Raw genomic sequence first — 17,145 nt, 5'->3', positions numbered from 1 at the left:
TCCGTCGCCGTCGATCGCCGTTGCCATCACCCAGTAGTGGACGGGTGGTACACATCTTCTTTAACACTGGCATCCATATACCGTTTAATTTCACACCCTCCTCCTTTCGGTTGAAATTATTTGGATGTTTAGCGATTTCGATTGCCTCCCTGTAGAGCCTTTCGTAGTATCCGCTTGTGGCCCCTAGTACTTGCGTCTCCTCGAAACGAATATTGTGGTTCCCTGGCTGGAAAGCATGCTCCGCAACAGCTGATTGTTCCGTTTCTCCTCTTCTACAATTTCCCTCGTGCTCTTCCAAACGTTTAGAAACAGTTCTTTTAGTGGTACCCACATAAACATCACCACAGCTGCATGGGATCCTATACACTCCAGCTTTTTCCAAAGGTTTGCGACCGTCCGTGGCAGGCTTAAGGTATTCCTGTATCTTCCTGGTGGGCTTGTAAATTACGGTAATATTCCTCTTCGTCAAGATCCTCCCTATTCTTTCCGTTACATTTTTAACAAACGGCAGGAAAACCTTAGATTTTGCAGTAGCCTGTACGTCGGTATGATTTCTGCGTGGCTGCCTCAACGCACGTTTTATTTCGGCGGACCAATATCCGTTCTTCATTAGTGCATTGTGGAGATGTTGCATCTCAGCGTCGAGCAACTCAGGTTCACAAATATTTCTAGCTCTGTCCGCTAACGTCTTGATAACACTCCGCTTCTGTTGTGGGTGGTGGTTCGAATCCCGGTGCAAATAACGGTCCGTGTGCGTGGGTTTGCGGTACACTGAGTGGCCCAAACTACCATTTTCGTTTCTAAAAACAAGCACATCGAGGAAATGTAATTTGCCGTCTACCTCCTCCTCCATTGTAAACTGAATTCTCGAGTTTATACTGTTCAGATGTTCGTGGAACCGGCTTAGTTCCTCCCTACCATGTCTCCACAGCACAAACGTGTCATCCACGTATTGGAACCATACATTTGGTTTATTGCTGGCAGTACCTAAGGCCTGTTCTTCGAATTTCTCCATAAAGAAGTTTGCAATTACGGGACTTAGGGGGCTTCCCATAGCCATGCCATCCGTTTGCTCATAAAACTGTTCATTCCACTTGAAATACGTGGTCGTCGAACAACACTTAAACAGTTCTGAAATGTCGGCAGGAAAAATTCGATCCAGCTGTTCCAATACATCATTAAGTGGAACCATGGTAAACAGCGATACAACATCGAAGCTGACCGGTATGTCCTCCGGCTGGACCACTATGCCATTCAATCTGCTGATGAAATGTGTCGAATTCTTTATATAAGAGTCCGAACGGCCCACATGTGGTTTCAACAGCGTAGTCAAAAACTTGGCTAACGAGTAGGTGGGCGAACCAATGGCACAGAAACAGTGAGAATATTAGCGAATGCAAAACCGCCGAAAAGTAATATAACTGTGGGTGAGAGAAGAGCATTAAAACTCCTGAATGACGACGATAGTATTTTGGTTCTCCCAGCTGACAAAGGAAGCGCAACGGTGATTATGGATGTGGCCGACTATCAGAGTAAAATTGCTGATCTACTGGATCCGCAAGCATATAGGAAGCTGAATAAGGACCCCACTAACAACGTTCTCAGAACTGTGTCGCGGTTATTAAAAAAAACGTCCTCCTTTGAAGAGAGTGTACAGAAAGGTCTCTGGAATTCGGTTGCGATACCACCGAGGCTTTATGGATTGCCCAAAATTCATAAAGAAAATGTGCCGTTAAGACCGATACTAAGTGCCATCGGATCGCCCACCTACTCGTTAGCCAAGTTTTTGATTACACTGTTAAAACCACATGTGGGCCATTCGGGCTCTTATACAAAGAATTCAACACATTTCATCAGTAGATTGAATGGCATAGTGGTCCAGCCGGGGGACATATTGGTCAGCTTCGATGTGGTATCGCTGTTTACCATGGTTCCACTTAATGATGTATTGGAACAGCTGGATCGAATTTTACCTGCCGATATTTCAGAACTGTTTAAGTGCTGTTTGACGACCACATACTTCAAGTGGAATGAACAGTTTTATGAACAAACAGATGGCGGGGCTATGGGAAGCCCCCTAAGTCCCGTAATTGCAAACTTCTTTATGGAGAAATTCGAAGAACAGGCCTTCCACTGTTGTCCTGCTGGACCAACAAAACTCAAACAGGTCTGAATCCAAATGTCGCCAGTTGTAGCGGATGACCAGTGGTGGCACGGACGTGAACAACCTAGGAAAAAATGGTTCAAGTGGCTCTGAGCACTATGGGACTTAACTGCTGTGGTCATCAGTCCCCTAGAACTTAGAACTACCTAAACCTAACTAACCTAAGGACATCACACACATCCATGCCCGAGGCAGGATTCGAACCTGCGACCGTAGCAGTCGCGCGGTTTCGGACTGCGCGCTTAGAACCGCTAGACCACCGCGGCCGGCAACAACCTAGGACGCCACCGTAGCTACATGTGCGGCCGTGCCCCGTTGCCTGCGGCTGTCACGTCCTGTGGTTCACTTCTGTCTCTCAGGCAGGATGCTGCGGTGTTACGGTCCGCTTCAGCAGTGTGTTTGTGTTTGCTCGGCAGGCCCGACCCTGTGGCCGTCGTCGTCCCCGGAGTGCGGCGGCCGCCGGCAGAGCCCCGTGGCGCTGGACACCACGTCCGCTATGGCCAGCCACCAGCCGCGCCTGCACTGGTTCGGCTGGCACAACCTGCCCGTCTCGCAGCACGTCGCCAACAACGGACACACCGGTGCGGCGGCTCCCTCTACAGCTAGCTGTAGACCCTCGCCACTCACACACCTTCATTCATTTCAATCCTCCACTCTCATACACTACTGGCCATTGCTACACCACGAAGATGTCCTGCTACAGACGCGAAATTTAACCGACAGGAAGAAGATGCTGTCATAAGCAAATGATTAGCTATTCAGAGTATTCATACAACGTTGGCGCCGGTGGCGACACCTACAACGTGCTGACGTGAGGAAAGTTTCCAACCGATTTCTCATACACAAACAGCAGTTGACCGGCGTTGCCTTGTGAAACGTTGATGTGATGCCTCGTGTAAGGAGGAGAAATCCGCACCATCACGTTCCCGACTTTGATAAAGGTCGGATTGTAGCCTATCGCGATTGCGGTTTATCGTATCCCGACATTGCTGCTCGCGTTGGTCGAGATCCAATGACTGTTAGCAGAATATGGAATCGGTGGGTTCAGGAGGGTAATACGGAACGCCGTGCTGGATCCCAACGGCCTCGTATCACTAGCAAAATGGTTCAAATGGCTCTGAGCACTATGGGACTCAACTGCTGAGCTCACCAGTCCCCTAGAACTTAGAAATAGTTAAACCTAACTAACCTAAGGACATCACAAACATCCACGCCCGAGGCAGGATTCGAACCTGCGACCGTAGCGGTCTTGCGGTTCCAGACTGCAGCATCTTTAACCGCACGGCCACTTCGGCCGGCTATCGCTAGCAGTCGAGATGACAGGCATCTTACCCGCACGGCTGTAACGGATCGTGCAGCCACGTCTCGATCCCTGAGTCAACAGATGGGGACGTTTGCAAAACAACAACCATCTGCACGAACAGTTCGACGACGTCAGCAGCAGCATGGACTATCTGCTCGGAGACCGTGGCTGCGGTTACCCTTGACGCTGCATCACAGACGGGAGCGGCTGCGATGGTGTACTCGACGACGAACCTGGTTGCACGAAAGGCAAAACGTCATTTTTTCTCATGACTCCAGGTTCTGTTTACAGCATCGTGATGGTCGCATCCGCGTTTGGCGACATCGCGGTGAACGCACATTGAAAGCGTGTATTCGTCATCGCCATACTGGCGTATCACCCGGCGTGATGGTATGGGGTGCCAATGGTTACACATCTCGGTCACCTCTTGTTCGCATTGACGTCACTTTGAACACTGGACGTTACATTTCCGATGTGTTACGACCCGTGGCTCTACCCTTCATTCGATCCCTGCGAAACCCTACATTTCAGCAGGATAATGCAAGACCGCATGTAGCAGCTGTACGGACCTTTCTGGATACAGAAAATGTTCGACTGCTGCCCTGGCCAGCACATACTACAGATCTCTCACCAATTGAAAACGTCTGGTCAATGGTGACCGAACAACTGGCTCGTCACAATACACCATGATGAACTATCGTATCGTGTTGAAGCTGCATGGGCAGCTGTACCTGTACACACCTCTGACAATGCCGAGGCGTATCAAGGCCGTTATTACGGCAAGAGGTGGTTGTTCTGGGTACTGATTTTTCAGGATCTATGCACTCAAATTGCGTGAAAATGTTATCACGTCAGTTCTAGTATAATATATTTGTCCAATTAATATCCGTTTATCACCTGCATTTCTTTTTGGTGTAGCAATTTTAATGGCGAGTAGTGTATTTTGGCATCAAGTGTTTGTGACATTCTCTTCTCTCTCACTGGACTAAATAAACAGCCGTGCAAAACTTAAGGTTGAAAGTAACGTTTGCAAGGTTTGTGAATGCCAAGTGACATAGCCCAATGAAGCTTGGACCATAAATAGAAAAAAATAGTACTGACTGTAACTGAAAGATATAAACAATGATTACACTTTTATTCAAAGACAATAGTTGTACTGAAGATTTATGATGGTCCCCTCGACATCACTGAAGATAGGACACGGTTCATAATAGTGTGCATGGTCACCATAGACGAAAATGCATTCTGTGCAACGTTTCCCCATCCTGACCACAAAGTGGGTAAAGAGTTCTTGTACTAGTGAATTCCATACCTCCACCAACGCAGATGACAAACCTTGAACTGTGGTTGGTGCATGTGGAAGTTCTGCAGTACATCTCCACAATGCATCCCACATGTGCTCGAGAGGAATTGGGTTGGCCACTCCAGTCACCGAATATCCTCTTCTTCAAAGAGCTTCTCCAACTGTTCTGTTCGATGTGGTCGCGCCTTCTCATGCATAAAAATGAAATCAGGGGTGAATGCACCACTGAGATGAACCGCACGGTGAAGGACTACTGTGTCACAATAACTTCGACTGGTGACTGTACGGTACTCAAAGATCTGAATGTCAGTACGCCAATCCAGCATTATGCCTACCCATTTCATAACACCTGGACCACGAAAACGGTTATGTTTGGCAACATGTGCATTACATACCCTCATAAGGCGAGAGGTGGAAACCTGTAATGCACACAGGATCAATGTCCCATTTGGTGCCTCTTGTGTGATGGCGTGCGGAGGCATAATGTTGCACGGTCCTATGGCTTCCTAATCATTCAACATGGTGCACTCACTGGTCAAAGCTACTGTGACAAGTCCCCATGTGCATCTATTCAGAAGTGTGTTGGGCCTTTACAGTTGGTTATCGTGGGTGCAATTGGGAGAGAGAGTGAGTGCGATTTTATCTTATCTTCTTTTATCGCATTTTCTACGGTTTAACAACATTAGTTTCAGCTGATCGTATGCGCGCTGATGTTGAGTGTCGCTATTTCACAAACACAAACATTCAGCCATCACTTCATTATTATGGATGAAAGTCTGCAACCGCAACTATATCGAATAGCGTAGCTGGTGGAGCTCCAGCAATGAGCCCATAATGGGCCGACCTGCTCGTTCCCACAACTTCAGTCCCATCGAGAGTGGTGGTGAGATGCGGTGGGGAGACACATCGCAGCACCAGCGACCACCCAGCAATTACCAACAGCGCTGGTGGAGGAATGGGAAGCCGTACCACAGGAACTCCCTGGCAACCTTGTGGCCAACATGGTAGCTCGTTGCAGAGCATGCACTAGCGTTCGTGGGGATCAGTTTATTCCATTTATGCTCCAGATTTTATCGAGCTATGATATTGGTATTGACACATTATGGGAAAGTTACTTTCATCCTCAAGTGTTGTACACCAGTATGTTGGTCACACCTCTTGTCCAATTCACTAGAATCTCTCTAAACCACATACCTCACCCTGAGAGAGAACTTAGCAATAAATCTTAAACTAAAATTAAACCCTGTATCAGTTAGAAGAATCGTAGTAACAAGATGATTAGGGGCATCCTGAACGAACGTCGTAAATTTTTAAATCATATAGAGAAGAATGGCACATAAAATACAACCATCATGCACAAAATTATAACTGTTGCAAACAGACCATTTCAGCTTCTCTTAAAAACAGATCCCCCCATGAACCACATACCTCGTTATCAGGAGAAAGAAAACTGGCGTTTTACGGATCGGAGCGTGGAATGTCAGATCCCTTAATCGGGCAGGTAGGTTAGAAAATTTAAAAAGGGAAATGGATAGGTTAAAGTTAGATATAGTGGGAATTAGTGAAGTTCGGTGGCAGGAGGAACAAGACTTTTGGTCAGGAGAATACAGGGAATACAAAATCAAATAGGGGTAATGCAGGACTAGGTTTAATAATTAATAGGAAAATAGGAATGCGGGTAAGCTACTACAAACAGCATAGTGAACGCATTATTGTGGCCAAGATAGACATGAAGCCCATGCCTACTACAGTAGTACAAGTTTATATGCCAACTAGCTCTGCAGATGGTGAAGAAATTGATGAAATGTATGATGAGATAAAAGAAATTATTCAGGTAGTGAAGGGAGATGGAAATTTAATAGTCATGGGTGACTGGAATTCGAGAGTAGGAAAAGGGAGAGAAGGAAACATAATGGGTGAATATGGATTGGGGGAGAGAAATGAAAGAGGAAGCCGTCTGGCAGAATTTTGCACAGAGCATAAATTAATCTTAACACTTGGTTCAAGAATCATAAAAGGAGGTTGTATACATGGAAGAACCCTGGAAATACTAGAAGGTTTCAGATAGATGATATAATTGTAAGACAGAGATTTAGGAACCAGATTTTAAATTGTAAGACATTTCCAGGGGCAGATGTGCACTCTGACCACAATCTATTGGTTATGAACTGTAGATTAAAACTGAAGAAACTGCAAAAAGGTGGGAATTTAAGGAGATGGGAACTGGATAAACAGAAAGAACCAGAGGTTGTACAGTGTTTCAGGGAGAGCATAAGGGAACAATTGACAGGAATGGGGGAAAGAAATACAGTAGAAGAAGAATGGGTAGCTTTGAGGAATGAAATACTGAAGGCAGCAGAGGATCAAGTAGGTAAAAAGACGAGGACTAGTAGAATTCCTTGGGTAACAGAACAAATATTGAATTTAATTGATGAAAAGAGAAAATATAAAAATGCAGTAAATGAAGCAAGCAAAAAGGAATACAAACTTCTCAAAAATGAGATCGACAGGAAGTGCAAAATGGCTAAGCAAGGATGGCTTGAGGACAAATGTAAGGATGTAGAGGCTTATCTCACTAGGGGCAAGATAGATACTGCCTACAGGAAAATTAAAGACACCTTTGGAGAAAAGAGGAGCACTTGCATGAATATCAAGAGCTCAGATGGAAACCCTGTTCTAAGCAAAGAAGGGAAAGCAGAAAGGTGGAAGGAGTATATAGAGGTTCTATACAAGGGCGATGTATTTGAGGACAATATTATGGAAATGGAAGAGGATGTAGATGAAGATGAAATGGGAGATATGATACTGCGTGAAGAGTTTGACAGAGCACTGAAAGACCTGAGTCGAAACAAGGCCCCCGGATTAGACAACATTCCATTGGAACTACTGACGGCCTTGGGAGAGCCATTCCTGACAAAACTCTACCATATGGCGAGCAAGATGTGTGAGACAGGCGAAATTCCATCAAACTTCAAGAAGAATATAATAATTCCAATCCCAAAGAAAGCAGGTGTTGACAGATGTGAAAATTACCGAACTATCAGTTTAATAAGTCACAGCTGCAAAATACTAACACGAATTCTTTACAGACGAATGGAAAAACTGGTAGAAGCCGACCTCGGGGAAGATCAGTTTGGATTCCGTAGAAATGTTGGAACACGTGAGGCAATACTGACCCTACGACTTATCTTAGAAGAGAGATTAAGGAAAGGCAAACATACGTTTCTAGCATTTGTAGACTTAGAGAAATCTTTTGGCAATGTTGACTGGAATACTCTCTTTCAAATTCTGAAGGTGGCAGGGGTAAAATACAGGGAGCGAGATTCTATTTACAATTTGTACAGAAACCAGATGACAGTTGTAAGAGTTGAGGGACATGAAAGGGAAGCAGTGGTTGGGAAGGGAGTGAGACAGGGTTGTAGCCTCTCCCCGATGCTATTCAATCTGTATATTGAGCAAGCAGTAAAGGAAACAAAAGAAAAGTTCGGAGTAGGTATTAAAATCCATGGAGAAGAAATAAAAACTTTGAGGTTCGCCGATGACATTGTAATTCTGTCAGAGACAGCAAAGGACTTGGAAGAGCAGTTGAATGGAATGGACAGTGTCTTGAAAGGAGGATATAAGATGAACATCAACAAAAGCAAAACGAGGATAATGGAATGTAGTCGAATTAAGTCGGGTGATGCTGAGGGAATTAGATTAGGAAATGAGACACTTAAAGTAGTAAAGGAGTTTTGCTATTTAGGGAGTAAAATAACTGATGATGATCGAAGTAGAGAGGATATAAAATGTAGACTGGCAATGGGAAGGAAAGCGTTTCTGAAGAAGAGAAATTTGTTAACATCGAGTATTGATTTAAGTGTCAGGAAGTCGTTTCTGAAAGTATTTGTATGGAGTGTAGCCATGTATGGAAGTGAAACATGGACGATAAATAGTTTAGACAAGAAGAGAATAGAAGATTTCGAGATGTGGTGCTACAGAAGAATGCTGAAGATTAGATGGGTAGATCACATAATTAATGAGAAGGTATTGAATACAATTGGGGAAAAGAGGAGTTCGTGGCACAACGTGACCAGAAGAAGGGAGCGGTTGGTAGGACATGTTCTGAGGCATCAAGGGATCACCAATTATTGGAGGGCAGCGTGGAGGGTAAAAATCGTAGAGGGAGACCAAGAGATGAATAGATTCAGAAGGATGTAGGCTGCAGTAGGTACTGGGAGATGAAGAAGCTTACACAGGATAGAGTAGCATGGAGAAATGCATCAAACCAGTATCAGGACTGAAGACCACAACAACAACAATTTCCTCTCGAATACGTAAGCATGTCAAACTAACTGTCGCTCCTCTAAATATTTTTTAAACTTATTTCGCCAATTATGTACATGGAAATTACAGTAAAAATTATCTTCATCACAGACCTGTAACACGGGTTAAATGCAGCATCCGAGTCACGAAATTCTGTAATAATCATGTTAAATACTTTCAAAATGAAAGTTCAGCATGGAAGTGTTTCACCAATGCCTAAGACGTAAGCCATGAGGTCAAACGCAGCTAATACGTTACTAGACTTTATTTTTATAATTTCCCTTGCTTTATCAACGGCATTGTGGAGTGTCTGGAACTCGAGGGAAGCATGAAGCTGTTGATCTGGGTGGGGAGACATGTCCGAGTTCCTACGACTCCGCGAAGCAGTTAGTGTAATATTTTCAGTTTAGTGAATATGTCCGCGAATCCAAAAAAGTTAACGCTACAGATCCAAACTTCGAGGAAAGTATACTAACCTGGGTTGAGGAATGTGATGCTGTTCAGATCAAGATAGCGATCCCGGTAGCAACATTACCATCCAAAATGGTATTCCCACTGTTCACGAAACAGCGAGTTAATTTTCTCCAGATGAATCTGTTGTCGAAGATGACATGTCGGTCACTGAAAGTGAAGACGAAAGTTGTGTGTTCAGTGCACTGGAAATCTATAAGAATTCTAAATACTCTCTCTTCTCTCTCTCTCTCTCTCTCTCTCTCTCTCTCTCTCTCTTTATATGCGTGTTTGAACCGTTGTCAACAGTTTTTCTATAGAAGTAAATGTGTTTACTCCTTGTGAAACGTGTAATCGACAAAAAAGTGCACTGGAAATCTATAAGAATCCTAAATACTCTCTCTCTCTCTCTCTTTATATGCGTGTTTGAACCGTTGTCAACAGTTTTTCTATAGAAGTAAATGTGTTTAGTCCTTATGAAACGTGAATTCGACAAAAAAGTTTTTGTTGTTAGTTTTTTCTTGGAAAATAGATATAAAACATCTTTAGTTTAAAATTTTTACACTTTAAGGGGCCCTCATGCGTTCGATACTGTTGTAGATTTATTGGCAGTTCGCCTATATTTTGACCGTCTGAGGATGAGTATTAACGTGTTGTCAGCACCGAAAAAATTGACATGGCAGTACTGATGGGCCCGAGAATATTCTCCGGTTTAACAATATTCGTTGCTCAGTTGTTTACCATGTTTCGCGAAACAGTCGCAGGGCGCTAGCGTGTATCACAGAACTATTGTTTATATTTGCACTTTCTATTGTTCTTGCATCAACGTATAAAGTTGGTAGAGAAATGAAGAAACACAATTAACCCTCTCGCCGTGAATGTTGGTTTTGATGACAGACTAACCTGTAGCGTAGCCTAACGTCTAGGTTAGGCGGGAAGGTTGCGTGTTTTAAGGTTGATCATGTGCAAGTGAAAACAGTGGAAAGCACTGATCTTACAATTACAAGTTGACATTGGGAATAGTACTAACGCAATATTTGAAAATACAGACAAAAGGTTAACTGCGAATTGCACTGTCCGAAAAAACATTTGGTTAAAGTTACTTAGTAGACAGCATATTGCATGTTTAGTAGATTATGTAAAATTAACGAAGATATGCAAATATTTAATATGTTATTCTACAAGTAAAACTACAGAAAAAAGTTCATATAAACGTAAGTCCGCAAATGTTTGGTAACGGAGTTCCGGCTAATAAAAGATTTTGCCTGAAATTTAGCAACTTCGCTAATATGAAGCCATCGCAAAATTGTGCGAGGTTAATGTAATGCACGATTTACATTTATTTTGTTGTTATTGGTCCGGTGAATCTAATAAAATATGTCCAAAACGTATATCTGCAGTAGTTTTCTAGCACATCCAGAGAAGCAAAGATTATTATACAAGTAAATTTGTTTACTTTGCATTAAGAATGTAGAAACGTTATGTCTTTGTTGGCAACCGTTAGTGAGTTGTTCAGTAGTTTCCTAACCTTGAAGCGAGTTTGTTTTCTGTTTTCTTCAGCGAAAGAACATAATAACAGCAGTGTATGTAAGTGAAACTATATAGTAACTGTTGTAGTTTGTAGATTATTTATGAAATAGGGGTGCCTTTAAAATCTACGACAGACGAATACGCACATATGGTGTTTATTTATGGCAAATGTGATGGTTATTCTAAGTCTGCAGTTAACGAATATCGCGTGTGTTATCCAACCCGGAGAATTCCGAATGCACGAACCATTAACGAAATTAAGAACACCCCTGTGAAACTTAAACGAGCAACAAAATCTGTTCATACACGTGCAGCTAAATGCATTGAACTCGGTGGAGACATTTTTGAGCATTTATTGTGAATTTCATGTGAAATTGTATGTACTTTATACAACTGCCTTAACACTGAGCTTTGTTTTTTCCGGTTTCACATGAATTCATGAGTACTATGGTATTAATAAATAGCAGATTGTCTGACACATTCATACAGTTTCAGTTAACGTTATTACCATCATTTTTCCAAATTAAATTCTCAGCAAATTCTGTTGAAAACTTCGAGCAATTGTCTGGAATTTACAAAACAAATTTGGTCAAGTAGTTAATAAATTAGAAATTTTACGAAATTACGTCTTTGCTTCTCTGGATGTTCTGGAAAACTACTGCAGATAAACGTCTGGGACATGTTTTATTAGATTCACCAGATCAATAAAAACAAAATAAATGGAAATCGTGCTTTAATTTAGCCTCATACAGTTTTGCGATGGCTTCATATTAGCGAAGTTGCTAAATTTCGGGCCAAATCTAGTATTAGCCGTAACTCTGTAACTAAACATTTGAGGACCAATGTTTGTATGAACTCTTTTCTTTAGTTTTATTTGTAGAGAAACATATTAAAATCTTACTGAATCACCCAGTATGTTTGTAATACGCTTCAAAATAGTCGCCGGAGCCTTATGATGAGGAGTGTGTTTATATATGTCACGAAAAATCTACGCCTAGGGCCTATCTATTAGCATAATAGGGCCTTCATATTCCTCGGCGGCAACCTAGTATAAAATTTTTCTCAGAGCAAATAGACCTCTTGGTGCATTTCTTCGACCATAGGCATGTAATGCATCCGTATCGTGAGACACAAGATTCTTAGAACGAAGTAAAGACGTAGGACAACAGATGACACACAGCACCTAACTGCGGTTTTTAGTTGCTACGTGCGGCTTCTACTTGGACTTGTCATTGAAATCCGGGCTAGAATATAGGACATAGATTCCGAGAAAGAAGTACGAAATTCGGCCAACAGATGGCACACGATGTCGAAGTTAACTGTGCTTTTTAGTTGCTACTTGCAAAAGGTCACTGAAATCGCAGCTAAGGTTCAGAGAAAGAAGTACATACAGATGACACACGACGCTGAATGTTAACTGTGCTCTTTAGTTGATAGTTACAACTTGTCACTGAAATCGCAGCGAGACAAAAGGTTCACAGGAAGAAGTGTGGAATTCGGCCAACAGATGGCACACAACGTTAACTGTTCGAGGCCGTTTGCGTCTCCTAGTTGTGACTGAAATCGCAGCCAGATACTGTTTAAAGTTGTAATTATTGTGATATCTGTAACTTCTCAATCACCGTGATTTATAACAGATATGATGTTACTTGCTCACTCCTACGCCGCAGCATTCTGCGAGCAGCGAAATAATGCTGGGAGCGGCTAGAGGCGCCATGTGACTGCTTTCAGAGAGAATGTTCTCCGGCTGGGAGTTATGGCGGACTCTTGTAATCCCATGCGTCTGGGAGGCCGTTGTGTGGGAAGGACTGTCCTGATCAAACAGTTCGGACGTATATCGAGGCATCGGAGCGTCCGCGGTGCCTGTCACTTCAATCTCGACCAAAAAAGGAACGAGATTTTCACGCCCTTCAGCAGTTTCTGTCCGCCCCACGCGTCTGAAATGGATGCGCTGCATTTCTCGCGCGTGGGCGCGCCGAGACAGAAGCGTGACAGGGCGCAAAACAAGGTGGACAGGAGAAACACTGCTCGACCACACAACAATTTTTATAAACTCTGTTTTCATTTTTTTGTCTGTAAACAAATACAATTATTATTAGCCGGCAAAGCGAACTACTGTGGCGGTACCATCACGTTTACTCTCGAGAAGGTGGCAAAAAAAAAAAGTCCCGGTGATGATATTTTCCCTAGTGAAGTCTGTTAATTCGTCGTCTGCTTTTTCAGTCACGGATGAATAATGCCGACTCTTAGGATCTATACCGACAGATTTGATTATATTTTCAGTTTCATTGTCCACGAAAGTATCTCCCCTCCGATAGTCACCATATATTTTCTGTAGCCTGATGCACGCCCTTTAGTCGTCTGATTTCACTCCAGTGATATCGGCTAATATTGCGGCGAATAGCTTGTAGACAGTCTGGTCTAACGCAGGCACGGCAGCTCAGTGTGTTTTACCGTGGAGGAGACTTAGGAACATACATCAAAGATTTACTGAATGATTGAGTTGGGTCTGGGATGTGATGAACTGCCACTAGTTGAACGTGGGGAGGGAAGATGCTAAATGTGTGCTATTGCTAGGAACTGAATATCATTCCTCATTCTATGACTGCAATTAGTCACCTTATTTCTGTCATTTTATTCTAAGCTATTCATTTTTGTGGAATAATAAAAAAATGTGTGTTTGGTCAGAGGGCTGGCTGCTCTTTATTACAAAGAAATGGGTAAATAATTCTACAATGAAAATGACGGGTGTCGTGTGGTGACTTGAGCCCAGACCACATGTCGAAAGCATTACCAATCAAAATGAAGAAAAAAACAAGTGGTTACCGTCAGTGACTGGTACTACTGAGCAGCCAGGTTGGAAACCCATCTACTTCAAATTTTTTCTGGTAGAGACGTTTGGAGGGCATCAGAAAAGCTGCTAGGGAGTTAAAACACCGAAACTGCCGCGCAAGTCCTCTAACTGTCGATACGTCGAAAGGCTTGCAATGGACGGTGTGGTGTGCCTGCACACCGAAGCGAACATAAGTGAGCGTGCACTCCGGAAACTACTAGTTAGTGTTCACTAACATTCGCTTGCACTTGCTAACAAGCGTTTATAGTAGACGAGCGAAAGAGAACACTGCCGAACTAAGATTGACCTTGTGAACACAAGCGAACGCCGAGTTCTTGGCGCTAAAATCATATATATAGATTTTATCCGAAAGAACACTACCATAGTGAAATAATTGCGTTAACAACAGTGATATCCGGACAACAGGGGAGCAGATAATTTTTTATTCTTGGTGCGGGGGGGCAAGGATTCGGGGGCAAGGATTCGGCTCTGTGTAAGTACAAGACGTTAATTCAGATCAGCTGCGCCAAATATTAGCAGCTGAAATGTCATAAACTGTTTCAACGTTTAGAATTGTAACACAGGTCGCATTTACTGAAAATTCTGGTACTATGGTGGTAGTTAGGAATGTTGGTCCCGATTTGAAGTGTGCAACATTTCAAGAAACATTTTTATTAATCACGTAAAATCTTAGCAGACAAATCAAAATCAAGAGAAGCCCCCACCGCTGCTTCAATCGCAGATGATAATGCCGACTGTTAGTTTGCCATCAGATTTTGTTATGTTTTCTTGTTCCTCACCTAGACTTCATAATACATAGCATTTGTATCAAGGTGATTGTGTGGTGTATTGGATAGCGTATTTGGCTACTACTGCAGAGGTCCCGGGTTCGAAACCCGACCACCACCTAAATTTTTTTTCTGCGAAAACGTTCGCAAGGTCGCCCATTGAGCCTTTTGAGGGCATCTAGAATGCTGCTTGGAAGTTTAAACACCGAGATTGCCACGTAAGGTCACTAAAGTAGCGGTATGTCGAAAGGCTTGCAGCGGGTAATGTGCCCATACACAGCTCCCAATATAAGCGCATGGGCATTCCGCAGAGAAATCGCTATTCATTACCACTCGCTTTGACTTCCGAGCAAGCGATCACACAGTAAAAGACAACACACAGATTTCGCCCGATTGAGCGCTACCGTAGTGAAACAGTCGCGATAAAAAGTGATACCCGCCCGCACGGGATATTTGTGTGTGGCAGTTGTGCTGTTGGTTATGCGAAGCAGCAAAAGAAAAAAAAAGTATGGGTGTCTGAATTTTTGCAGAAGCATCAAACACGCAGTCGATGGGCACCAGTGACTGAATTACAAACCCGGCCTTCATTAGACCTATTTCAAAATTTTAGACTTATGTCGATGGACAGTTTTCGCTGGCTGCTTACTACGACTGAGGGAAAAACTGCTAAGCAGAACACCAACTGCAGACGACCAGTCTCATAAGGGGACGACACGACGATCAGATTTTTGTAATTTTTTATGTTTATGGTATGTGTAGTTCAGAACTCAAATATACCTCTTCCAAAGTATCTAGTCGTTATAATCAATGTTTAGTTACTCACAGAGGTCCAGGGAGCACTTAATTATCGTATGGCAGCGAAACTTGGTAGATATTCTAATGCGGAATCGCTTTACGTTGGAAAAAAGTTAACTGCAATTTTGGTCACCAGGTGCAAATATGGCGCTGTGAATGCAAGGAAGACGTATAGAAATGTTTCCGTATGTAATGCATTAAGAATGGGACATGGGCAGAAAAGGTCAAACCAGTGAGAAAAGCATAATGTTGGTTTTATTATTAACTGTAAGTTACACAATTTGCTCAATATCAGTGCCAGAGACGTCGACGAGATACTGTACAGATGCGCACCTGGTGGCCATAATTGGAACTAATTTAATTCCAGCGTATACTGGTCCCGTTTTAACGCATTAGCATATCTACCAAGTTTCGCTGCCATGCTACAATTACAGCGCACATTGGACCTGCATGAGTAGTAGCACTTTAATTACACCCGCCCGTTAGTTCGATGAAACGCGAAAAATACTCGAGGAACTCGACTTTAAAGTTTTTCGACCATTTTTAATATGCTAAACTTTCGATAATCGGTGTGGCAATGTGGTAAAGCGCTCGGCTGGTGTGTGTGTGTGTGTGTGTGTGTGTGTGTGTGTGTGGGAGGGGAGGGTGGGAGGGGGGGGGCCATGAGTTCGAAGGAAAGAAGAAGAGTAAAACGCAAACAAACAAGATATCATTTATTCTTCGATTAGCTTTCTCATTTAAAATGTAGCAAAAATAGCTACAGTTTTTCCAATGTCCTAAATTCCAATGTCCTCACATATTAGCTTACTTTCTGTTTGATTATTGTCTCGTTTCATTCCCCACTGTTTAAAACTAATGTTCGGCCTCGGTGTGATTCCTTAATTGGTTGAACAGGAAAAAACAGAAACCGATGTGTTCAACCTCAGTTAGCCCTTTAAAAAATCCTGGTGGAATAAAATTTGTAAACACAGGTGCAAGTTCTGTGAACATTTATGTGAACTGTAAAATACAAAAAGATAAATAAAAATTAATTTGTAATTTTTTAAATTATACCGTCTTGATTAACATTCCTTTATAAAAGATAGGTAATTAAAAATTTTTGCGTGTAATTTGTAATTAGAAAAGTGAAGACGTGCTTTTTTTTATAAAAATTACAATTAGATGTGTTGAATAGCATATATTTTTGATGAATTTTGTATTTAAATGACGTAGATGTTCGAATTGAACGGAGAAAAAGAAAAAAGGAAAAAAAAGTGACCGAAACAAAGTGCGATCTATGATCACCAGTATCGGAAATGCTCGTAGAACATGCACCTTTGTCTAAAAATTTGATGCCACCTGGATTTTTTTTTTGTATTGTATGTAAACTTTTACTTAAAATTTTGACAAATACAGATACGTACATGGAGATGTACTTTTTCACGTTGTTCTTTGTTTGTTTTCTTGTATTGTCTTTGTTAATCGTCCACTATTATTCGTTATTTGTCTTCCAGTTGGTTTTTACGTAATTTATTTATGCACGTCTAATGGTTTTATTGGTTTGATGTGTTGTAGTAGAATGCAATGTTTCTTTTTTTTCTTTTTTTTTCGCATCTATGTTACCACGTCACAGAACTTCCACATAAAGTGGTATGTCCGCTGTATGTGGCGAAGAAAAAATCATACATGTGAAAT

At 42.4% G+C, this 17,145-nt stretch overlaps 1 protein-coding gene across 1 annotated transcript in view; it reads left to right on the top strand.

Annotated features, from left to right (window-relative positions):
• LOC124552679 (carbonic anhydrase 2-like) overlaps window positions 1-17,145 on the top strand; it is a 208,128-nt gene that overhangs the window by 144,361 nt on the left and 46,622 nt on the right. Inside the window, exon 5 of the mRNA XM_047127001.1 lies at window positions 2,581-2,745. Within this exon, the coding sequence (XP_046982957.1) occupies window positions 2,581-2,745 (165 nt within the window). The remainder of the gene's footprint in view (window positions 1-2,580; window positions 2,746-17,145) is intronic.

The sequence above is a fragment of the Schistocerca americana genome, chromosome 10, assembly GCF_021461395.2.
Source record: "Schistocerca americana isolate TAMUIC-IGC-003095 chromosome 10, iqSchAmer2.1, whole genome shotgun sequence".
NCBI lineage: Eukaryota > Metazoa > Arthropoda > Insecta > Orthoptera > Acrididae > Schistocerca > Schistocerca americana.
This window is presented reverse-complemented; position numbering and strand designations above follow the sequence as displayed.